This window comes from Physeter macrocephalus, chromosome 9, assembly GCF_002837175.3.
Source record: "Physeter macrocephalus isolate SW-GA chromosome 9, ASM283717v5, whole genome shotgun sequence".
In the NCBI taxonomy this organism is placed as follows: domain Eukaryota; kingdom Metazoa; phylum Chordata; class Mammalia; order Artiodactyla; family Physeteridae; genus Physeter; species Physeter macrocephalus.
Genome location: NC_041222.1, coordinates 16,035,452 through 16,054,535, shown reverse-complemented (window position 1 = coordinate 16,054,535; position 19,084 = coordinate 16,035,452). Strand labels below are relative to the sequence as shown.

The window sequence follows — 19,084 nt, the reverse complement described above, 5'->3', positions numbered from 1 at the left end:
TAGTTTCAGGTGTACAGCAAAGTGAATCAGTTATACGTATACATATATCCACTCTTTTTTAGATTCTTTTCCCATATAGGCCATTACAGAGTATTGAGTAGAGTTCCCTGTGCTATACAGTAGGTCCTTATTAGTTATCTATTTTATATATAGTAGTGTGAATATGTCAGTCCCAATCTCCCAATTTATCCCTTCCCCCCCCTTACCCCTCAGTAACCATAAGTTTGTTTTCTACGTCTGTGACTCTACTTCTGTTTTGTAGGTAAGTTCATTTGTACCCCTTTTTTAGATGCCACATATAAGTGATATCGTATGATATTTGTCTTTGTCTGACTTACTTCACTCAGTATGACAATCTCTAGGTCCATCCATATTGCTGCAAATGGCATTATTTTGTTCTTTTTTATGGCTGAGTAATATTTCATTGTATGTATGTACCACATCTTCTTTATCCAATCTTCTGTTGATGGACATTTAAGTTGCTTCCATGTCTTGGCTATTGTAAATAGTGCTTCTTTGAACATTGGGGTACATGTATCTTTTCAAATTATGGTTTTCTCTGGATATATGCCCAGGAGTGGGATTGTTGGATCATATGGTAGCTCTATTTTTAGTTTTTTAAGGAACCTCCATACTGTGCTCCATAGTGGCTGTACCAATTTACATTCCCACCAACAGTGTAGGAGGGTTCCTTTTCTCCACATCTCTTTAGCATTAATTGTTTATAGATTTTTTTGATGATGGCCACTCTGACTGGTGTGAGTTGATACCTCATTGTAGTTTTGATTTGCATTTCTCTAATAATTAGTGATGCTGAGCATCTTTTCATGTGCTTTTCAGGCATCTGTATGATTCAATGCCATCCCTATCAAATTACCAATGGCATTTTTTCACAGAATTAAAACAAAAAATTTTACAGTTTGTATGGAAACACAAAAGACCACAAATAGCCAAAGCAATCTTGAGAAAGAAAAACAGAGCTGGAGGACGCAGGCTCCCTGTCTTCAGGCTATACTACAAAGCTTCAGTAATCAAAACAGTGTGGTACTGGCACAAAAACAGAAATATAGATCAATGGAACAGGATAGAAAGTCCAGAGATAAACCCGTGCACCTGTGGTCACCTAATCTATGACAAAGGAGGCAAGAATATACAATGGAGAAAAGACAGCCTCTTCAATAATTGGTGCTGGGAAAACTGGACAGCTACATGTAAAAGGATGAAATTAGAACACTCCCAACACCATACACAAAAATATACTCAAAATGGATTAAAGACCTAAATATAAGGCCAGATACTATAAAACTCTTAGAGGAAAACATAGGCAGAACACTCTTTGACGTAAATAGCAGCAAAATCTTTTTCAATCTACCTCCTAATGAAAATAAAAATAAACAAATGGGACCTAATTAAACTTAAAAGCTTTTGCACAACAAAGGAAACCATATACAGAACAAAAAGACAACCCTCAGAATGGTAGAAAATATTTGCAAATGAAGTAACTGACAAGGGATTAATCTTCAAAATTTAAAAACAGCTCATGCAACTTAATATCAAAAAAACAAACAACACAATCAAAAAATGGGTGGAAGATCTAAATAGACATTTCTCCAAAGAAGACATATATATCCTTTTTAGTGAAATGTCTGTTTACGTCTTACATCCATTTTTTAATTAGATTGTTTTTAACTGTTATGTTTTGAGAGTTCTTTACATATTCTAGATACTAGTCCTTTGCTGGATATATGGTTTGCAAATATTTTCTCCCAAGCTATAGATTGCCTTTTGTTTGTTTGTTTAAAAGATTTTATTTTTAAACAGTTTTAAATTTAGAGAAAAATTGAGCAGATAACATAGAAAGTTTCCATGTACCACCCCCACCCACCCATACACATTTTCACTTGCAGTACTGTGGCACATTTGTAATAATTAATGAGCCAATACTGACATATTATTAACCGAAGTCCATAGTTTTTATTCCTGAATAATGTTTCATTGTACAGATGTACCACCATTTATCCATTAACCTATTTAAGGATATCTTCGTTGCTTCCAGTTTTTGGCAACTAGAGTAGAGATGCTACAAACATTCATGTGTAGGTTTTTATGTAGACATAAGTTTTCAGTTCAATTGAGTAAATATCTAGGAGTGTGATTGTTAGATCATATGGTAAGAATACATTTAGCTTGCTTTTTAAAAAATTGCCTTTTAAAGTGGATGTACGATTTTGCATCTTTTATATAGGATACGCATATTTTCATATGTGTATTTGCCATCTGTATATCTTCTTTGTTGAAGTGTCTGTTTAGATCTTTTGCCCATTTTTTAATTGGATTGTTCATTTTCTTATTGTTGCATTTTAAGAGTTCTTTGGATACAAATCATTTATCAGATGATTTGTTTTGCAAATATTTTCTACCATTCTGTGGCTTGTTTTTTCATTTTCTTAACAGTGTCTTTCACAGAGCAGAAGTTTTTCCTGTTAACAGAGTCCAACTTATTAGTTCAATTTTTTCATTCATGGATTGTGCTTTTGGTGTTGCATCTGAAATTTCATCACCAATCCCAAGGTCATCTAGATTTTCTATGCTGTCTTCTGGAAGTTTTATAGGTTTGTGTTTAGGTCTATGATCCATTTTGAGTTAATTTTTGTGAAGGGTGTAAAATCTGTGTCTAGGTTTATTTTTTTGCAAAAGGATTTCCAATTGTTCTAACTCTATTAAAAAATTTATCTTTTCTCTATTGAATTGTCTTTACTCCATTGTCAACAATCAATTGATTATATTTGTGTGGGTCTATCTTGGAGCTCTCTATACTGTTCATTGATCTATTTGTCTATTCTTTCACCAATCCCACACTGTCTTAATTATTGTACCTTAAGTAAGTTTTTAAGTCAGATAGTCTCAGTCTTCCAACCTTTTTCTTCTTCCTCAGCATGGTATTGGCTATTCTGAGTCTTTTTCCTTTCCATATAAACTTTATAATCAGTTTCTCGATATCCACAAATTACTTGCCTCCAAGTGGGGGTGTAAAATCATCTCCCCACTGGGCCCCCTTGTCACCAGAGAATGAAGAGGAGAGAGGTAAGTTCCAACTAGCCCCGCCTCTCATCACCTTTTTCCGCCTCATTGCTGCTGCATGAGGATGGAGGTACAGCAATGCTGGACCCACTGACAATACCCCACTGCATATTACCCCGTTCCATGCCACAGGAGGATGGAGTGGGAGATCAGGTCCCCATTCAGCCCCACTGAAACCCATTCTGTGTTTTCTTTTCTTTTCTTCTATTTTTTGGCCACACTGCTTGGCATGTGGGATCTTAGTTCCCTGACCAGGGATTGAACCCACACCCCCTACAGTGGAAGCATAATGTCTCAGCCACTGGATAGCCAGGGAAGTCCCAAACAGAGTTGTTGATTTTTTTGCTTCTGGCTGCACCATGCAGCATACAAGATCTGAGTTCCTTGACCAGGGGTAGAACCCTTGCCCCCTGCACTGGGAGTGGGGAGTCTTAACCACTGGACCACCAGGGAAGTCCTAACTGTGCTTTCTTAGATTCTGTGTTTGTCTATTTGGTATCCATTCATCACTGGGCCAATTATATTAAATATATTTTCTTATTTTTTTAATTTGTGATGCTCTGGCATTTGGGGGTCTTATGAAAAATAAGAAAATATAGTTAATATAAGTAATTTCTAAAGATAATAACAACTTGCCTACAAGTACTTCTTTCACTTTTTGGAGTCTTCCTATGTTTATTTGGTGTGTTATATTATCAAAGTTAAACAAAGCCAGACATTAGTTTAAGTGGTAAGAACAGATTTTAAACAGTAAAATATTGTTACAGGAGAAAAAAGAGTTCCACTTTGATTTATACAGAGGTGACTGCATCTTTTTTTAAAAAGATGCTCCTATTGCTCTTTTTTTAATATATATATATATATTTATTTATTTATTTATATTTGGCTGTGTTGGGTCTTTGTTACTGTGCGCTGGCTTTCTCTGGTTGCGACGAGCGGGGGCTACTCTTCGTTGCGGTGCGTGGGCTTCTCATTGCGGTGGCTTCTCTTGTTGCAGAGCATGGGCTCTAGGCATGCGGGCTTCAGTAGTTGCAGCACGTGGGCTCAGTAGTTGTGGCTCGAGGGCTCTAGAGCCCAGGCTCAGTCGTTGTGGTGCACGGGCTTAGTTGCTCTGCGGCGTGTGAGATCTTCCCAGACCAGGGCTCGAACCCGTGTCCCCTGCATTAGGAGACGGATTCTTAACCACTGTGCCACCAGGGAAGTCCCAAGATGACTGCATTTTAAAGGGAGAATGAAGGCATAGGGAGGGAGTCAAGCAGGGGCTTAGGAGAGTCAGAGAAGTGAAAAAATTCAAAAAAGCAGGAAGCAAGGGTTGGTCTCTGTGAAACCCATCTGGGTTAGCCAACTGGCACTTACTGAAATTAGGCTCCTACCCTCCCGCAGAGTCTGGGAGACAGGGAGCCTATCTTCCTTCAGGTGTTGGTTTGAACAAACAGTAAGTTCTTTGGGCATCCTTGAATTTTCTCAGACAGACATTCTAAGGGGGCATGGGGTCATCCTATGGATGCAGCCTTGAGCTGTTAGAAACTATTTTAGTGTTTTTTCCAGTCTTTATAGGCCAAGGTTGAGGCTTAGTTAAGAAAGGGCTCAGGGGACCCTGGCTAGAGTTTGGTCACGGAAAGAATCTCTGTCAGTGTCCATGGGGCTTTAGCTGTAAGAGGGAGGACCTGAGAGAATAAGGTGACTCCATGAGCCAGAAGTCCTCGGCATCAGGAGGTTTGAAAGCTCCTCAAGTGACTCTAATAAGCAACAAAAGTTGAGAACCACAAGACCAAGACAAGAACTTTGCCCTCCATTTTAATGTCCCCCTTCACAAAGAAATAAATTCCTCTAAGGAGACTGCATGCTCTGTGTACATGTATGCATACTGGTTTGTGTATATGCACGTATGCATGCACACACCAGGGTGAGAGGTAGAGAAGAGGCCTGGTCCTCTCAAGCCACAAGAAGATGAAGAAAGCGCTTAGAGCTATGGAAATGTACCAAGCTGCCTTTGTTTTAGCGATGGGGGAGAAAGGGATCCTGGCAGAATTCAACCCGATATCCATTTATTTGGCCATAAAAATGAGGGAGGGGTGCTTCTCAAGGTTGTGGCTGAGGGGTTACATTCATGCTAGGTCTTGCTGATCCAGTTCCCATCCTCACGGTTTTCTCTGCTGGACGCTTCCTGCCTGAAACCACGGAAGTGGCCCTCAGTCTCTGCAACTGCTCAAGGGTCATCCGTAAAGCACTGCTTTCTGGCCTGACTTTCCCAGAACTCACTAAGCATAGCCCTATTGCTTCTTCTATGACTCATTTAGATCCTAATTATTATTCTACATATTTATGCAAATGCAGAAGCCAGGAGGGGTGAAACTCCTTTCAGAAGCCATGCAGTGGTCTCTGGAATGTTAAAGGCTCAGAAAATTGGCAGATTCTCAGGTTCCATCTCAGGAAAAGAACATTTTTCTAGACCGAGTGCTGCCTGAAAGGTTTGGCATTTCTGCCTGCGAAAATGAAAGACTAGATGGGGCCTGAGGCTTCCCTAGAACAGTGGTTCCCACATCAGAATCACTGGCGGCCTGTGAGATCACACTGGTGTTTCCACTCTACCCCACACATTCTGATTATCTGGGACTGAAGTTGGGCATGGGTCTTTCTTAAAAGCTCCCCAGATGATTCTGACAGGCAGCCAGGTTGAAGGCTGAGAACCCTAGAAATTCTGCAGAGTTCTGGGAGGAAACAGCAAAAAGTCCAGGACAAGCAAATACAAATTAAGGAGCCTCTGAGCAATACATAGAGCATACTTTCCCCAGGGCACCTACCCTGAGCCATGACACAGTGATGGAAAAGACACAGTCTGTCCTTTCTGCTGAGTTGGGCAGGTGATAAAGCCAAGGATGGTGTGCAAGGCCACAGTGGTGGGAAGGGGCATTGGGCTGGGCCTTGAAGGTGAGTGGAGCTTGGACAGGTGGTAAAAGGCGTTCTGACCTTATAGAGCTGCATCTTCATGAGGAAGCAAAATTATTTTTGAGGCAGGGCAAGAAAAATTTAACATGAAATGTTTATCTGCCGTTTCAGCCACTACCCCCTCCTCTTTAGTGTGCAATGTGCATCTGCATTATACACTAACTAAATCCCCTTGAGAGACACTGGAATACCTACTTGCCAAAAAAAAAAAAAAAAGGCAATACCTCTACCTTGGCCAATTTCAAGCTACCAACATGGTTAAACTGGCTTGCAAAATTCCTGACATTAAAAATGGGCTCTCACAAGCCATTAAGAACTAGCTCCAGCATCACTAATACCCCACACTCCCTCTCCCCACTGGTTAAGAACCACTACATTACAAGAAAATGTAGGATTTAAAAAAAAAAAAAAAAAACACTTATCAAATAAAACACCATTAATGGTTTGTATTATAATGAAGTGAATTGCTTAAACCCACCTTATGCAGATAATTCTTAGGACAAACTTGGTAATACACTTTGGGGAGAGAGATCAGGCTGCCCAGACAGGCAGTGAGGATAACAGGCCTCTTGCCATGTCTAACTAGTAGGACTTTACCACATGATGTCACTCTAATACTTGTTTATTTATGTCTCCGGAAGTCTCAAGCAAGTTGTCTCTCCTTTGCTAAAAGATTGGCATTCTTAACTTTTATGCCTTGGGATAATTATGAAATTACATCATATTTTTTGTTTATTACTTGAAAGGAATCTTTTATATGTATTCTTTTTCTTGTAAAAGAGACTGAAAATTTGCAAAAAGGAGATAAGGGCAGAGAGGCATTTTGGAATCACAAAACTTTGATTTAACACAAGACTGATTTACCAGGTGAGTAAACTTGGACAAGATTCTTAACTTCTACAAGCTTCAGGGTCCTCACCTGTAAAATGCGGAAAGATACTTGTAACTTCTACCTCACTGACTGGGAGTAAGTCATTTCCATTGGCATGTACTAAACACCCACCCCATGCCATTTCTCTGCACTGGGCCCAGAGAAAACCAGGATGAGGAAGTCCAAGTTCCTGCCCTTAAGAAGCTCAAGTTTGGGGCTTCCCTGGTGGCGCAGTGGTTGCGCGTCCGCCTGCCGATGCAGGGGAACCGGGTTTGCGCCCCGGTCTGGGAGGATCCCACATGCCGCGGAGCGGCTGGGCCCGTGAGCCATGGCCGCTGAGCCTGCGCGTCCGAAGCCTGTGCTCCGCAACGGGAGAGGCCACAGGCCCGCACACCACACACACACACACAAAAAAAAAAGAAGCTCAAGTTTAACCTCGGGGACAAATACCTAAACAAGAGAGTATAGAACAACGGCCAATTGACACGCTTAGGTTTGCACTCTAAAGTGTGAATGTGTTATCTGACATTCTCTAATACTGTGACAAAAATTCTTCATGTGTAGTAGCTTTTTTGTTGGGAAATAAATGAAATGTTGGTCTTAATATTTCAATTATAAGAGTCGCCAGAGATTAAGTGATTAGTGTTTTCATACCATCGGCCACACAGGGATGCTTTTAGAGGAGAGCACCAGGAGATTAGGGCACTGAAACTGTGACTATGGAGATAGGACAACTTGCTGAGAATGTGGGGAGTGAGGAAGAAAGGACTGTGGAGGCGGGGAGGTAGACATAGGCATGGTTTTTAGAGATGGTCAAGACGAGCATGTGGAAGAAAGTTCACATGCAGCACGAATTTACTGCCTGTGTGATTTGGGGCACATCACTTTCCCCTCTATAAGCCTCCATTTCCCTCTCTATAACTCATCAGGTATTTAGGATAAGTATTAAGCAAAAGTTCTTGGGTTGCAAGCAACAGAAAAGAATGCTGGCTAATACAACAAAAGTTATGTTGAAGCAGCAGGTATATATGAAGACATCAAAGTGGTAGAGACTTTGGCAACACAAGAATATAGGCCCCACTGAAAGAATTCACGTTCCAGAAAAAAATTTATACACTGTTCTGGCCAAATAAAATGCGTCTACTGGCACCATCAGCCTCTAGTCCTCCAGTCTGCAACTCTCTCTACAGGAAAGAGCCCAGGTTCCTGTATAGCACCAAGGCCCTGTCAGCCCCAGAGGAACTCAAACTCCAGGCTAGAAACCCAATTCTAGGCAACAGGGCGGGTCTAGATTGCAAGGCGTTAGGTGATAAAGACTGTGTCTGGTACTTTCCCAAAGCTGCAGCTCCTGCACAAGGCCAGGGACAGAGGCAGCCTCACAGACTGCCCCCAAATCAGTACTCTTTGTCTAAGGTAAGAGTTGGCTCACAGATATTTGATAGCCCATCAGATTACGCAGCTCACCAATGTCTGATTTCACAGACAGCTGCTCATGGGCCCCTGCTCATGGACCCCATCAAGAGGTGGGGGAGGAGAAGAGGCAGGAACCACCCTCTTCTAGGCAGGCAGTCATTCACCAGCTAAAATCTCGCAAGACTCCATGGCTTCTCCCTCAGCCCTAAAGCGACTAAGTGGTCACCACGCCTAGCACTTCCTTCTCCATTTGCAGCTTTCCACTACACCACCTCCGCCTTCCCACCCCCAGGAACACTGAGCTCAGCCACCAACGTGGCTGTCCACTGGATCCCCCACTAGCTGTGTGTAATCCCAAGGGAAGGGCCACACTCTGGCCATTTCTGTCTCCAGCTCTGGCCCTCACCCATAGTAGATGCTTGGTAAGTGCTTAATGGTTGCTAACCATTAAGAACCATTGCTATAGATGGACTGTTTGCTTCCACCCTCCCAATCCCCCACCCCTCCCTCCAAATTCATATGCTGAAAACCGAACCAAAGTAATGGTATTAGTGGAGACCTTTGGAAGGTGACTTTTGGGAGGGCAGAGCCTTCATGAATGGGATTAGTGCCTTTATAGAAGAGGCCCCAGAGATACCCCTCATCTCATCCACCAAGTGAGAGCACAGCCAGATGTGAGGAGTTTGTAACTCGGAAGAAGGCCTTCACCAGAACCTGGCCATGCTGGCACCCTGATCTTGGCATCCAGCCTCCAGAACTGTAAGAAATAGATTTGTTGTTTATAAGCCACCCCACCTGTGGTATTTTGCTATAGCATTCCAAACTAAAGTAACCATGTTTGCCCGTCTAGAAATAATCATGACCTGGGTCAGGAGACCTAGGCTCAACCACTGACATGGCCCTCTCCATCCTGGGCCTCAGTTTCCCCAACTCTACAGGAGGGAGAGAACCACATGATTTCTAAATGGCCTCTGGTTTCTCTAGCACCCTCCAGATTCAGTGGCTATTTGTGACTCTGTAAAAATAGCTGCAACTTTGGCAGGTGTCTTAAAGGGAGAGGGCCACCGATGGGTAGAAATGGCCCCTCCCACTCAGGAGACACCCATGGGCTGTTCCTTTGAAGGGGGCAGGCAGTGAGGGTTGGTTAGTGAGGCAGTCAAGCAGTGACAAAGCTACGGGCAGGTGACCATCAGGGGCAGAAACAGGAGATGGAAATCAGACACCTAGTTGTGAGTCTCCCACCCACCATTTAACTATGTGACCCAAGCTAGTCCCTTAATCTGAGCCTTTGTTTCCCCCTTGGTCCATGGGTGAGCAAGCAGTACGAGTGTCTGTTGGATTGGATTTTGAACCTTGAAGAGCTAGTAGAACAGGAAGCCCCATTCTGGGCTCTATGATGATGTTGCCCTCATGGGGAGAGCAGAGGGGGAGGACCAGTGAACCTCCCCCACCCCCCTGCTGCTCCCGACCCAGCAGAGCAGAAGGTGCTAATATGCCTAAACCCAACTCCCCACCACTTTCTGCTGTCACACTAGAGCAAGAAACCCAGACCAGACAAAAGCCATTGCATCTTAAAATTTTATGTGAAATTCTGTAAATGTGTACAGAGTGGCCTGTGGCTGCCTGCCCACGGGCCTGGACTGTAGGGACACCACTGCTCAGCACTTGCTGTAGATGGCTTCACTGCCCCACTCCTCGAACTCTTCCTTGCTGACCCAAAGCTGCTGGAAGGCCTGCAGGGAGGCCAGGATGGAGCCGCCGGTCCACACGGAGGTCTTCCTCTCGGGAGCAGCAGCCACTGCGGGGCTGTCCCCGGGGCAGAGGAGGCTCAGCTCCCTCTGGAAGCGCTCTGGGAAGCCGTCCAGCATGGTGCAGCCGCCACACAGCAGCACGTTGGCTGCCATCTCCTCCTTGAAGCCCGCCTCCTGGCAGCGGTTCAGGCAGGCGGCCGTGAGCTCGGGGAGACCAGGCTGGTTGCTGCCCACCAAGGTGGGCTTGAAGAGCATCTCGGCGCACGCAAAGCGCTCCTGGCCGATGGTGATGAGCTTGCCGTCGGGGAGCTCATAGTCCACACGCAGGTCCTCCAGGCACAGGCCAAGCTCCTTCTCCGGCTTGAGTGCCGAATAGCAGCACTTCTTCTTGATGTGCTCGATGATGTGCAGGTGGTCGTCCGTGAACTGGTGGCCGGCCTCGTTGAGCAGCTGCAGCAGATAGTTGGTGAGGTCGCTGCCGGCATAGTCGGCACGACTGGTCAGGCCCGGCAGCACGTCGCCTTCGGAGATGGGCACCACGTGTGAGACGCCGTGCCCGCTCTCCACCACCAGCCCGGAGGTCTTGCCATAGGAGTAGATGGACAGCAACGACTGGGAGGTCACGTGCATGGCAGGGATGCCAAAGGTCTCGAACATGAGCTCTGCATACTTCTCGCGGTTGCTGGTGGGGCTGAGTGGGGGGTCAGAGACCAGCACGGCATGCTCCTCGGGGAGGATCTTCATGGCTGTGTGGAAGATGTACTCCCAGATGTTCTGGACGCAGTCCCAGTCCACCACGATGCCGTACTTTAGCGGGTTAATCAGCTTCAGAGGCGCCTCCATGTTGAGCAGCTCGTGGCCCACGTAGGTCTCCTTGCGGGTGTCACCGGCGTCAGCCGCCTCCGAGCAGCGCTTGCCCACAGTGGAGGAGATGAAGTAGGTGGGCCTCGGCTCACCCGCATAGCCACACTTACAGTACTGGGAGCCCAGGTCAATGATGAGTGCCTTGATCTTACGCACCTTCTTGGGCTTCATCTTCATCTGAGTGGATGAACTTGTGTCCTGGATGCCAGCCTCAGGACCTGGCAGTGTGCCTGCCTCTCCAGGGTCCCCCTGAGCCGTGCCCATGGGCTTGGGGCTAGGGCTGTTCCTCGTCGCCATTTGCCTTCCTTGCTCACCTTTCTCACATCCACATCCTAGAGCTCTGTGGGGAGAAATAAGAGGGTCCACCTCCAGCAGTGCCTTGGCAACCCCTCAGGATTGTGATGTCACCACGGGCCGGTCCATTCCAACAGCCCGGGGAGGGCTTGGCCTTGGCAGGCCCTTGACCTATCAGCCCCACCCCCATCGGCCTAACGCGACTTTGCTCCCAGACAGAGCAGGTGGCCAGCACAGTTTTAGAAATCCAACCACACTTGGGTCTCAGAGGTTTCTGCTCCCTCCCCTTATATCCTCACTCCTAATCCCCCATTCACTAGCTGAACACCTCTTCCTCCTCAGCTTCTTGGCCAAGAGGGTGATAAATATTTGAGCCCCTACAGTAAGCCAAACACTGTAGCAGGCACCTCACATGACACTTCACAGCATCTTGGGAGGTACACAGAGCTAAGGAAATCAAGGCTCAGAATGCAAATGACTTGCCCAAGAGCAAACAGCTCTTGCAGTGTTTGTACCTTAACCCAAGTTCCTCCAAATCCAATGTACCAGGTCACCTTGAAGAGTGTGTAGGCCGTGATGATAGAAAGCTGGCCACAAGCAGTGCCCAGTCTAGTTGGGAAGAAGATGAATGGATGCAGAGGAGTTTGCAGGTGGACGTCTATTGGGAGAACAGAGGTGCACAAAGGAGGGAGGGAGTCAGAAAGTTCTCCAGAGAGGTGCTGCCTAAGTAGAGTACTGAAAGATAAGTGGATATTTGTCAGGTAGCTAAGAGGAGGGAAAGCCATCCCAAGCAGAGAGCACAGCCTGAGCATACACTCAGAGGGAGGCATGGTGGGGAGCTTCCAGTAGTTAAGGTGTTTGGAAAGATACATCAGGATACGGCAGTCATGGGGGCAACTAGGGAGGACCCCAAATTCTAGAGGTAAGGGCTTAGATGAAACTGACCACAGCTGGGGAGCCAATGAAGCCTTTAAGCAGGGGAGTGGTCAGATTTGGTTTCCAGGACAAAATCTTAGAAAGATTCATGTTTAGCTGTAATATGGAGGGACAAGACTATGAGAACTAAAAGGAGGATATTGAAGAAATTTTTGTAAGACTTGAAGGTGGCCTAAGCTAGGGCTGTGATAGTGTGGAAAAAAGGAAGGGACAGGTTCTAAAGAAATTCAGAAAGTAGAATCTAATCTAATTGGTTGGTTCTCAACTGTCCTCAATTCAATCCAAGCTTCTAGTCTAGCATTTGAGACCCTTTCTCATAGGCTCCTGTGACATCTGTAGCCTCAAGCATTGCATTTACATTAGAAGATTAGATGTGGGGAGTGAGGAAGAGGGAAGGATGAATCCCTTTCCTCTGCCCAAGCAAAGATGGCCTGTCATACACAACAAACAAATTCATTCGGTTCCCATAGGGTCGTCTGTGCCAAACTGTCCCCCCTCTAAAAAAAAAAGACAGATTAGGACTTTGGTAAAGAAACAGGAGGAAGAGGGGAAGAGAAACAACTGGGGCTAAGGAAGTTTTCTGGGAAACTTAATAAGGGCAGAAATAGTTGAAGGATTAGGTGACATGGATGGGAAAGAAAAGAGGGATTTTTAAGACATGAGAAATACTGCTGTGGAACACATAAGAATGTTAATAAAGAACTCATGGGAATTTCTCTTTGTTGAATTGTTTCTTGGAACATGGCCCTAGGGAACTGGATTATGTGGGAAACAACTTTATAAGGATTTCAGTTATGAGCACCACCAGGTTCCACTGGTGGTATCTCAAAATCACAGAACCTGAGGATTAGACACTTGATCTGGCATGGAAAGCTGTGAGGGACAAACTTTTCTTCACATTGCATTGACATCTCTACCTCTCTGAAGAAACCATTAACTGGTCTTGGGTCTACTTTTGAGGTTGCGCAAGGCAAGCTAATTCTTCCATGTGACAACACTTAGGCTATTTAAAGGCAATGCACACGGACCCCCTAAGCCTCCTCTTTTTCCACTCCTTATGGAAAGACAGTACAGAATAGAAAGAGGAGTAAGGAACTGGACTCAGAAGACCCGAGTTCAAATCTATCTCCATTATTATAATCTGTATGAGCTTGGGCAAACTACTCAAAATGTTAGTCGAACCTGATTTTGAAAGTGCTATATCCCCTCATCAGATTGATCCCTATCCACTACCTCCAGGTTTCAGGCTTGAGCATCTAGGTGGATGGTAGGGATCCTCATATATAGACAGAGGATACAGGGGCAAGAGCGGTTATACATGGGAAGGCAATGAGTTCCATTTGGGGCGTGCTAACTTAGAGATGTCCAGAGGCCACTAGGCTGTGGATTATGGAGCTCGGGAAAGAGAAATGATCTAGATTTAGTCCTCAATAGAGTATCTCCACCTTCTGAAGACAGCTCCTTTCCCTTCCACCTCAAGGAAACTGGTTAGACTTAGTACTGGGGTTATCACACTGAGGGCTGAGCTTTGGGAATGAGGCTCACTGTCTGTTTGACAAGGAATTCTTTTCTTTGCTGGGAGCTTGACTCAGAGATTCCCAAAGGTCAACATATTGAAGAGTTGGATTCCTAGGTCTCAATAGTCTTAGGCTCGAAACATTCAGATTCAGTAAAGTGGGGGTGGGATCTAGGAATCTGCGTACGTGAAAAGAAACGTACTTTGGCCTTTTCCTTACTAGATTCTCTTTCTTCCCTCCATAGCTGCTAAAATTACAGGGCCTGGTTCACCTTTCCTCCAAAGGTCAAGGGTGGGTGGTGTCCCAAAAAACAAAGCTAGGAGCAAGGATACCACCTCAGGGAGAAATGTGTTTCTTGGTCTAATTTTTTCATGTTTTCTTTCTCCACATTAGGGGAGAGCCTCAGCATTGCTTTCAAGAAGGAGCTCATGGTTTTTTTGGTCTTGGGCCAGAGGAGCAAAAGTTGGTGTTATCCCATGAGAAAATACGGCCCAAGAAAGCATGAGCAACATAGAGTGTCTCTACCTAGAGGGACCTCACCAAAGACCCCCAGGAGCCCACATATGCCTTAAATGGCTGGTGACAGGTGTGCAGGGTTGTGGGTGCCAGGCAGTAGAGGTTTTGGGTGCAGTGTGCCAACAGTCTCTATATCCTTCCATCATTGATACCACTGTGTGCTGACCCAGAGAGAAGGGTCACAAAGGGTGACGTGAAAGCTAAGGGGAAAAGGGTTTCCATTAGGAGACAGCATCCAAGTATGCAAAATCCTGAGAGGTGAAGTAAAAGGAGTGAAATGTGACCATTGGCTTTAGCCTGAAGGATGTGGGGATAGACCCTGAGAGTCCTTGTGCCCATGGACATTACAGACTAGATGGAGCGATTAGCCTTAAGCTAGCACAGCACCTCTCCCACTTATGATGACAGAAAGCGCTAAGGACAGCAAGCATGGGCAGTGGGGGAGGAGCCTGTGAAACAGAGCATGTCAGGCTCTGAGTGTCTTAGTGAAGTGGGATGCACAGGTCGAGTGACAGAGGGTGAATAACGGTCCCCCAAAGATACCCACATTTGAATTCCTGGAACCTGTGAATATGTTACCTTTCATGGTAAAAGGGGCTTTGCGGATGTGAGCTAAGAAGTTTGCAATGGGGAGATTAACGACCCTCGATTATCCAGGTGGGCCCAAAGTAATCAGAAGTATCTTAAGAAGAGGGAGACAGGAGGGTCAAGTTCCGATAAGGAGATATGACAATGGAAGCAGAAGTCTGAGAGGTCTTTGAAGATGAAGGAAGGGGCCACAAGCCAAGGAAGGTAGGCAGCTAGAAAAGGATTATCCCTTAGAGCCTCCAGAAGGAACGAGGCCCTGCTGAGACCTTGATTTTAGCCCACTAAGACTGACTGTGGGCTTCTAACCTCCAGAATTGCAGGATATGTTTTAAGCCATTAAATTTGTGGTAATTTGTTACAGCCTCAATAGGAAACTAATATAGGCTCTTACAGGACTCCTGGGCAGTAAAAATGTACTAAGCAGCTGCACATTTCTCAGAAATCAAGAGGTGAGGAGAAAGAAAATGGATCATTCTAAACTACATACACCTTTGGTTGTCATACAAGTTCTCTTGAAATAAAGTCAAACAATCCAAGTTGGCCATGCAAACCCTTGAAAAGCAGAGGTAAGTAAGCTATTTCTCAGGCAGCCAGGCATAGAGAAAAGTACTTTCTTATTCTTCTTTCAAAATTCAATACCATCTCCTCCTCTACCCATTGAACCAAGAAGCTGCCCCTATCACCTAGTCACAAGGTGCATGAAACTGGACTTGGTCCTTTTCTTCTCTCATACCCCAAAAGGAGTAAAGAGCATCCCCAGTAACTTCCTTAAAGGAGAAAGCCCACCATTGTAGTGACTGCCTCTTTAATAAGAGCACGGTGCTGCATAACATAAGGATGGATCCTGGGCACCTTGAGAGCAGCAGGTATCAGCACCAACAGGCCCAGCTTCAGAGATGGCATGTGATACAGGGGCCAAGCAGCCTCAGAGACGCATGTTGGGTCGCATCAAGGGACACCCCTGGGAAGAAGTCACAGTCAGCAGAACTTGGCACTGCTGGCTGGATATGCTTGGGTGGGCTATGTACCCAAGAGCCTCAGTGTTCTCACCAGTGGGACTGTAGGGTCTAATTTCATTGTCAACCCAATGACCTGGACGAAGGAGGAGTATGTGTGCAAATATGTGTCCAAAAATAATTCCTCTGCAGGTTGCCCTAAGAAATAAGTGGGACAGAAGTGCTTGGCATGGTCACCATAGCAGCCATTGGTCCTGCTAAAATCTAAATCAGATGGTGTCAACTCTCTGCTCAAAATTCTCTAGTGCTTTCTGACCTCACACAGAGTTAGAGCCAAAGTCCTAGCAATGGCCTATGAGGCCTAATGAGAGCTGCTCTCCCTCCCCGACCCCTTCTCCCATCTCTACTTTTCCTTGCTCTCTCCACTGCAGCCACACTGGTCTTCTTGGAATCCTCTAACTTGGGAATCAGCAAACCTTTTCTGTAAAGGGCCAGATAGTCGATACTCATTTTCAGCTTTGTAGGCCATACAGTACTTATTGCAATGACCCAACTCTGAGGTTGTAGCATAAAAGCAGACATAGACAATATGTAAACGAATGAGCATGGCTGTGATCCAATAAAACTTTATGAAAAAAACAGGCTGCAGGCCTCAGTTTGCAGACCCTGCTCTAAGCCACAGTCGTCTGCACCTGCTGCCCCCCGATATACACGTGGCACTCTCCCTCACCTCCTTCAGGTCCTCACTCAAGTGTCACCGTCTCAGGGAGAAGAATACATGGCACATGAACACAGCCACCCTCCCCCCAGCTTTCCCTGCTTTGCTTTTCTCTTTTGCCATTAACATCTTCTAACATATATTTATTTTGGTTATTGTCTGTCTCTCCCCAATCCCCACTGACTAGAATGTAAACTCTACCAGGGCAGAGATTTTTGTCTTTCTTTTTCACTGCTGCCTGCCTTGCACATAGCAAGCACTCAATAAATATTAATGGATTGGATAAACCACGTTTATTACAAAATTTAGAAAAAAGTAAGTCACTTTAAAAATGCTTTCAAATCTACCCTAACACAGGACAAAGGTTCTCAGTATCTAGAAAGCCCTGGGACTCTGGATTATGTCATAATCAGTGATGTCATCACTGGGGAAATTCTCAAGTTGCCCTCTGCTTTAAGCCTTTCAGGCCTTGAGGCCAGTGGGATTGAGGAAATTTCTGAGAGCAAAATGGCTCTTGAGAGCGTGTGGGCTCCACAGGCGGCAATCATAGGGGATGGGCCTTCCGAGAGAATGGGTGAACAGGCCTCCCTGCAGACACAGGTCCTCCAGACTGCCTCCTTAAAGGACGGCCCAGCGAAGCGGGCAGTGTGGGTTCGCCGTAACCATTCAGAGCCGGAAGAACCTACAAAATCACCTGTGGTCAATAAGACGTCCAAGCTAGAGTTGACCAAAGCAGTGGTCGTGGACCTTGGCACGGGCTACTGTAAATGTGGCTTTGCCGGGCTGCCAAAGCCCACCCACCTGATCTCATCCACAGTGGGAAAACCCTACATGGAGACGGCCAAAACCGGGGACAATCGCAAGGAGACATTCGTGGGGCACGAGCTCGTCAACCCAGAGGTTCGTCTCAAGCTAATTAATCCTCTGCGACATGGCATCATCGTGGACTGGAATACAGTGCAGGATATCTGGGACTATCTCTTCCATCAAGAGATGAAGATTGCCCCAGAGGAGCACGCGGTCTTGGTTTCAGACCCACCCCTGAGCCCACACACCAACAGAGAGAAGTACGCTGAAATGCTGTTTGAGACCTTCAAAACTCCCGCAATGCATATCGCCTACCAGTCCCGCCTGTCCATGTACTCCTACGGAAGGACCTCCGGCCTGGTGGTGGAGGTAGGCCACGGTGTGTCCTACGTAGTTCCCATCTACGAGGGCTATCCTTTGCCCAGCATCACCGGACGGCTGGACTATGCGGGTTCTGACCTGACCACCTACTTGATGGGCCTGATGAACAATTCGGGGAAGCACTTCACTGAGGACCAGCTGGGCATCGTGGAGGACATCAAGAAGAAATGCTGCTTTGTGGCCCTGGACCCCACTGAAGAGAAGAAAGTCCCAGCTACTGGCCATACGATCCGGTACACCCTGCCGGATGGGCAGGAGATACAGCTGTGCCAGGAAAGGTTCCTCTGCTCAGAGATGTTCTTCAAGCCTTCTCTGATCCAGTCCATGCAGCTGGGCCTCCACACCCAGACAGTGTCCTGCCTTAACAAGTGTGACATCGCCCTCAAGCGAGACCTCATGGGGAATATCCTGCTCTGTGGCGGGGGGACTATGCTCCGCGGTTTCCCTACCCGTCTGCAGAAGGAGCTGAACAGCATGTGTCCTAATGACACCCCCCAGGTAAACATGTTGCCCGAAAGAGACACTGCAGTGTGGACGGGTGGCTCCATCCTAGCATCGCTTCAGGGCTTCCAACCACTGTGGGTCCACCGCTTCGAGTACGAGGAACACGGGCCTTTCTTCCTCTACAGAAGGTGCTTCTGAACTCCGATGAAGCATGGTCTCTGTGGTGGCCACGCGTCAGCTTTGCCGGGTGAGCACCCATCCCATACAGAGAGAGCTGAGCCAGCCGTTTCACTCCTGCAGTATTAAACCATCCTCACGTTTCCCTCCACAGTGTGTTCCTCTATTTCCTCACGCAATGAGAACTTCATGCATGCAGCATCTGCCTTAAAATGTCCATTTGCCAAAACAACAGCGGGGGGGTGGGGGGAGAAGGGGGGAATGATTATGGACCAAAAAGACGTGCTTTATAGGTTGATTGCTTAAGTATTTGGTGGAGAAACTACCTCTAAAATCATTCTGTCCCTTATTTTGTATATTCCCCACTTTAGGTACTACAGTATTGTTAAACTCTGCTTGGAAGGGGGAGTGGGATAAAGATAGATTCGATAGATAGAGTAAATGCTGTTGTGGCATATAAGAAGATCCCTTTCAATAAACACCAACAGGAATTATGCTGTAATGGTTCAGTCTCCTACAAAGCAGCAGAGTGCATTTCACACTTGATCAGTGACTCTGAAGGCTTGGAAAGAGCTGACGAAGATGTCTGACGCCTGCTTTAACTGTACTTTCTTTTAGTTCCAATAGTCATTTATGTCTCAATACCAGTTCTTACCAAGCCATCATGGTGACTGGCTGCTGAAACCTGGTGTATTATGAGCAAGATATGTGTATCTTAAGGGAAAAACTCTTCAGGGAATAGGTGCTATATAGATTTCCCCCTTTAAAAAATTAGGGGCAGATTTATCTTGGGTTGTCAGCACTAAGGTCATGAGGATGCA

General features: G+C 46.0%; 2 protein-coding genes across 2 annotated transcripts; one reads left to right on the top strand and one right to left on the bottom strand.

Annotated features, from left to right (window-relative positions):
* Nucleotides 1-9,880: 9,880 nt before the first annotated feature.
* ACTL7B (actin like 7B) lies at nt 9,881-11,277 on the bottom strand. The gene has a single exon (XM_007120202.2). The coding sequence runs from the start codon at nt 11,224-11,226 to the stop codon at nt 9,973-9,975; it is 1,254 nt and encodes a 417-aa protein (XP_007120264.2). The 5' UTR covers nt 11,227-11,277; the 3' UTR covers nt 9,881-9,972.
* Nucleotides 11,278-16,889: 5,612 nt separating this feature from the next.
* Nucleotides 16,890-18,414, top strand: ACTL7A (actin like 7A). The gene has a single exon (XM_007120203.2). The coding sequence runs from the start codon at nt 16,962-16,964 to the stop codon at nt 18,282-18,284; it is 1,323 nt and encodes a 440-aa protein (XP_007120265.1). The 5' UTR covers nt 16,890-16,961; the 3' UTR covers nt 18,285-18,414.
* Nucleotides 18,415-19,084: the final 670 nt, after the last annotated feature.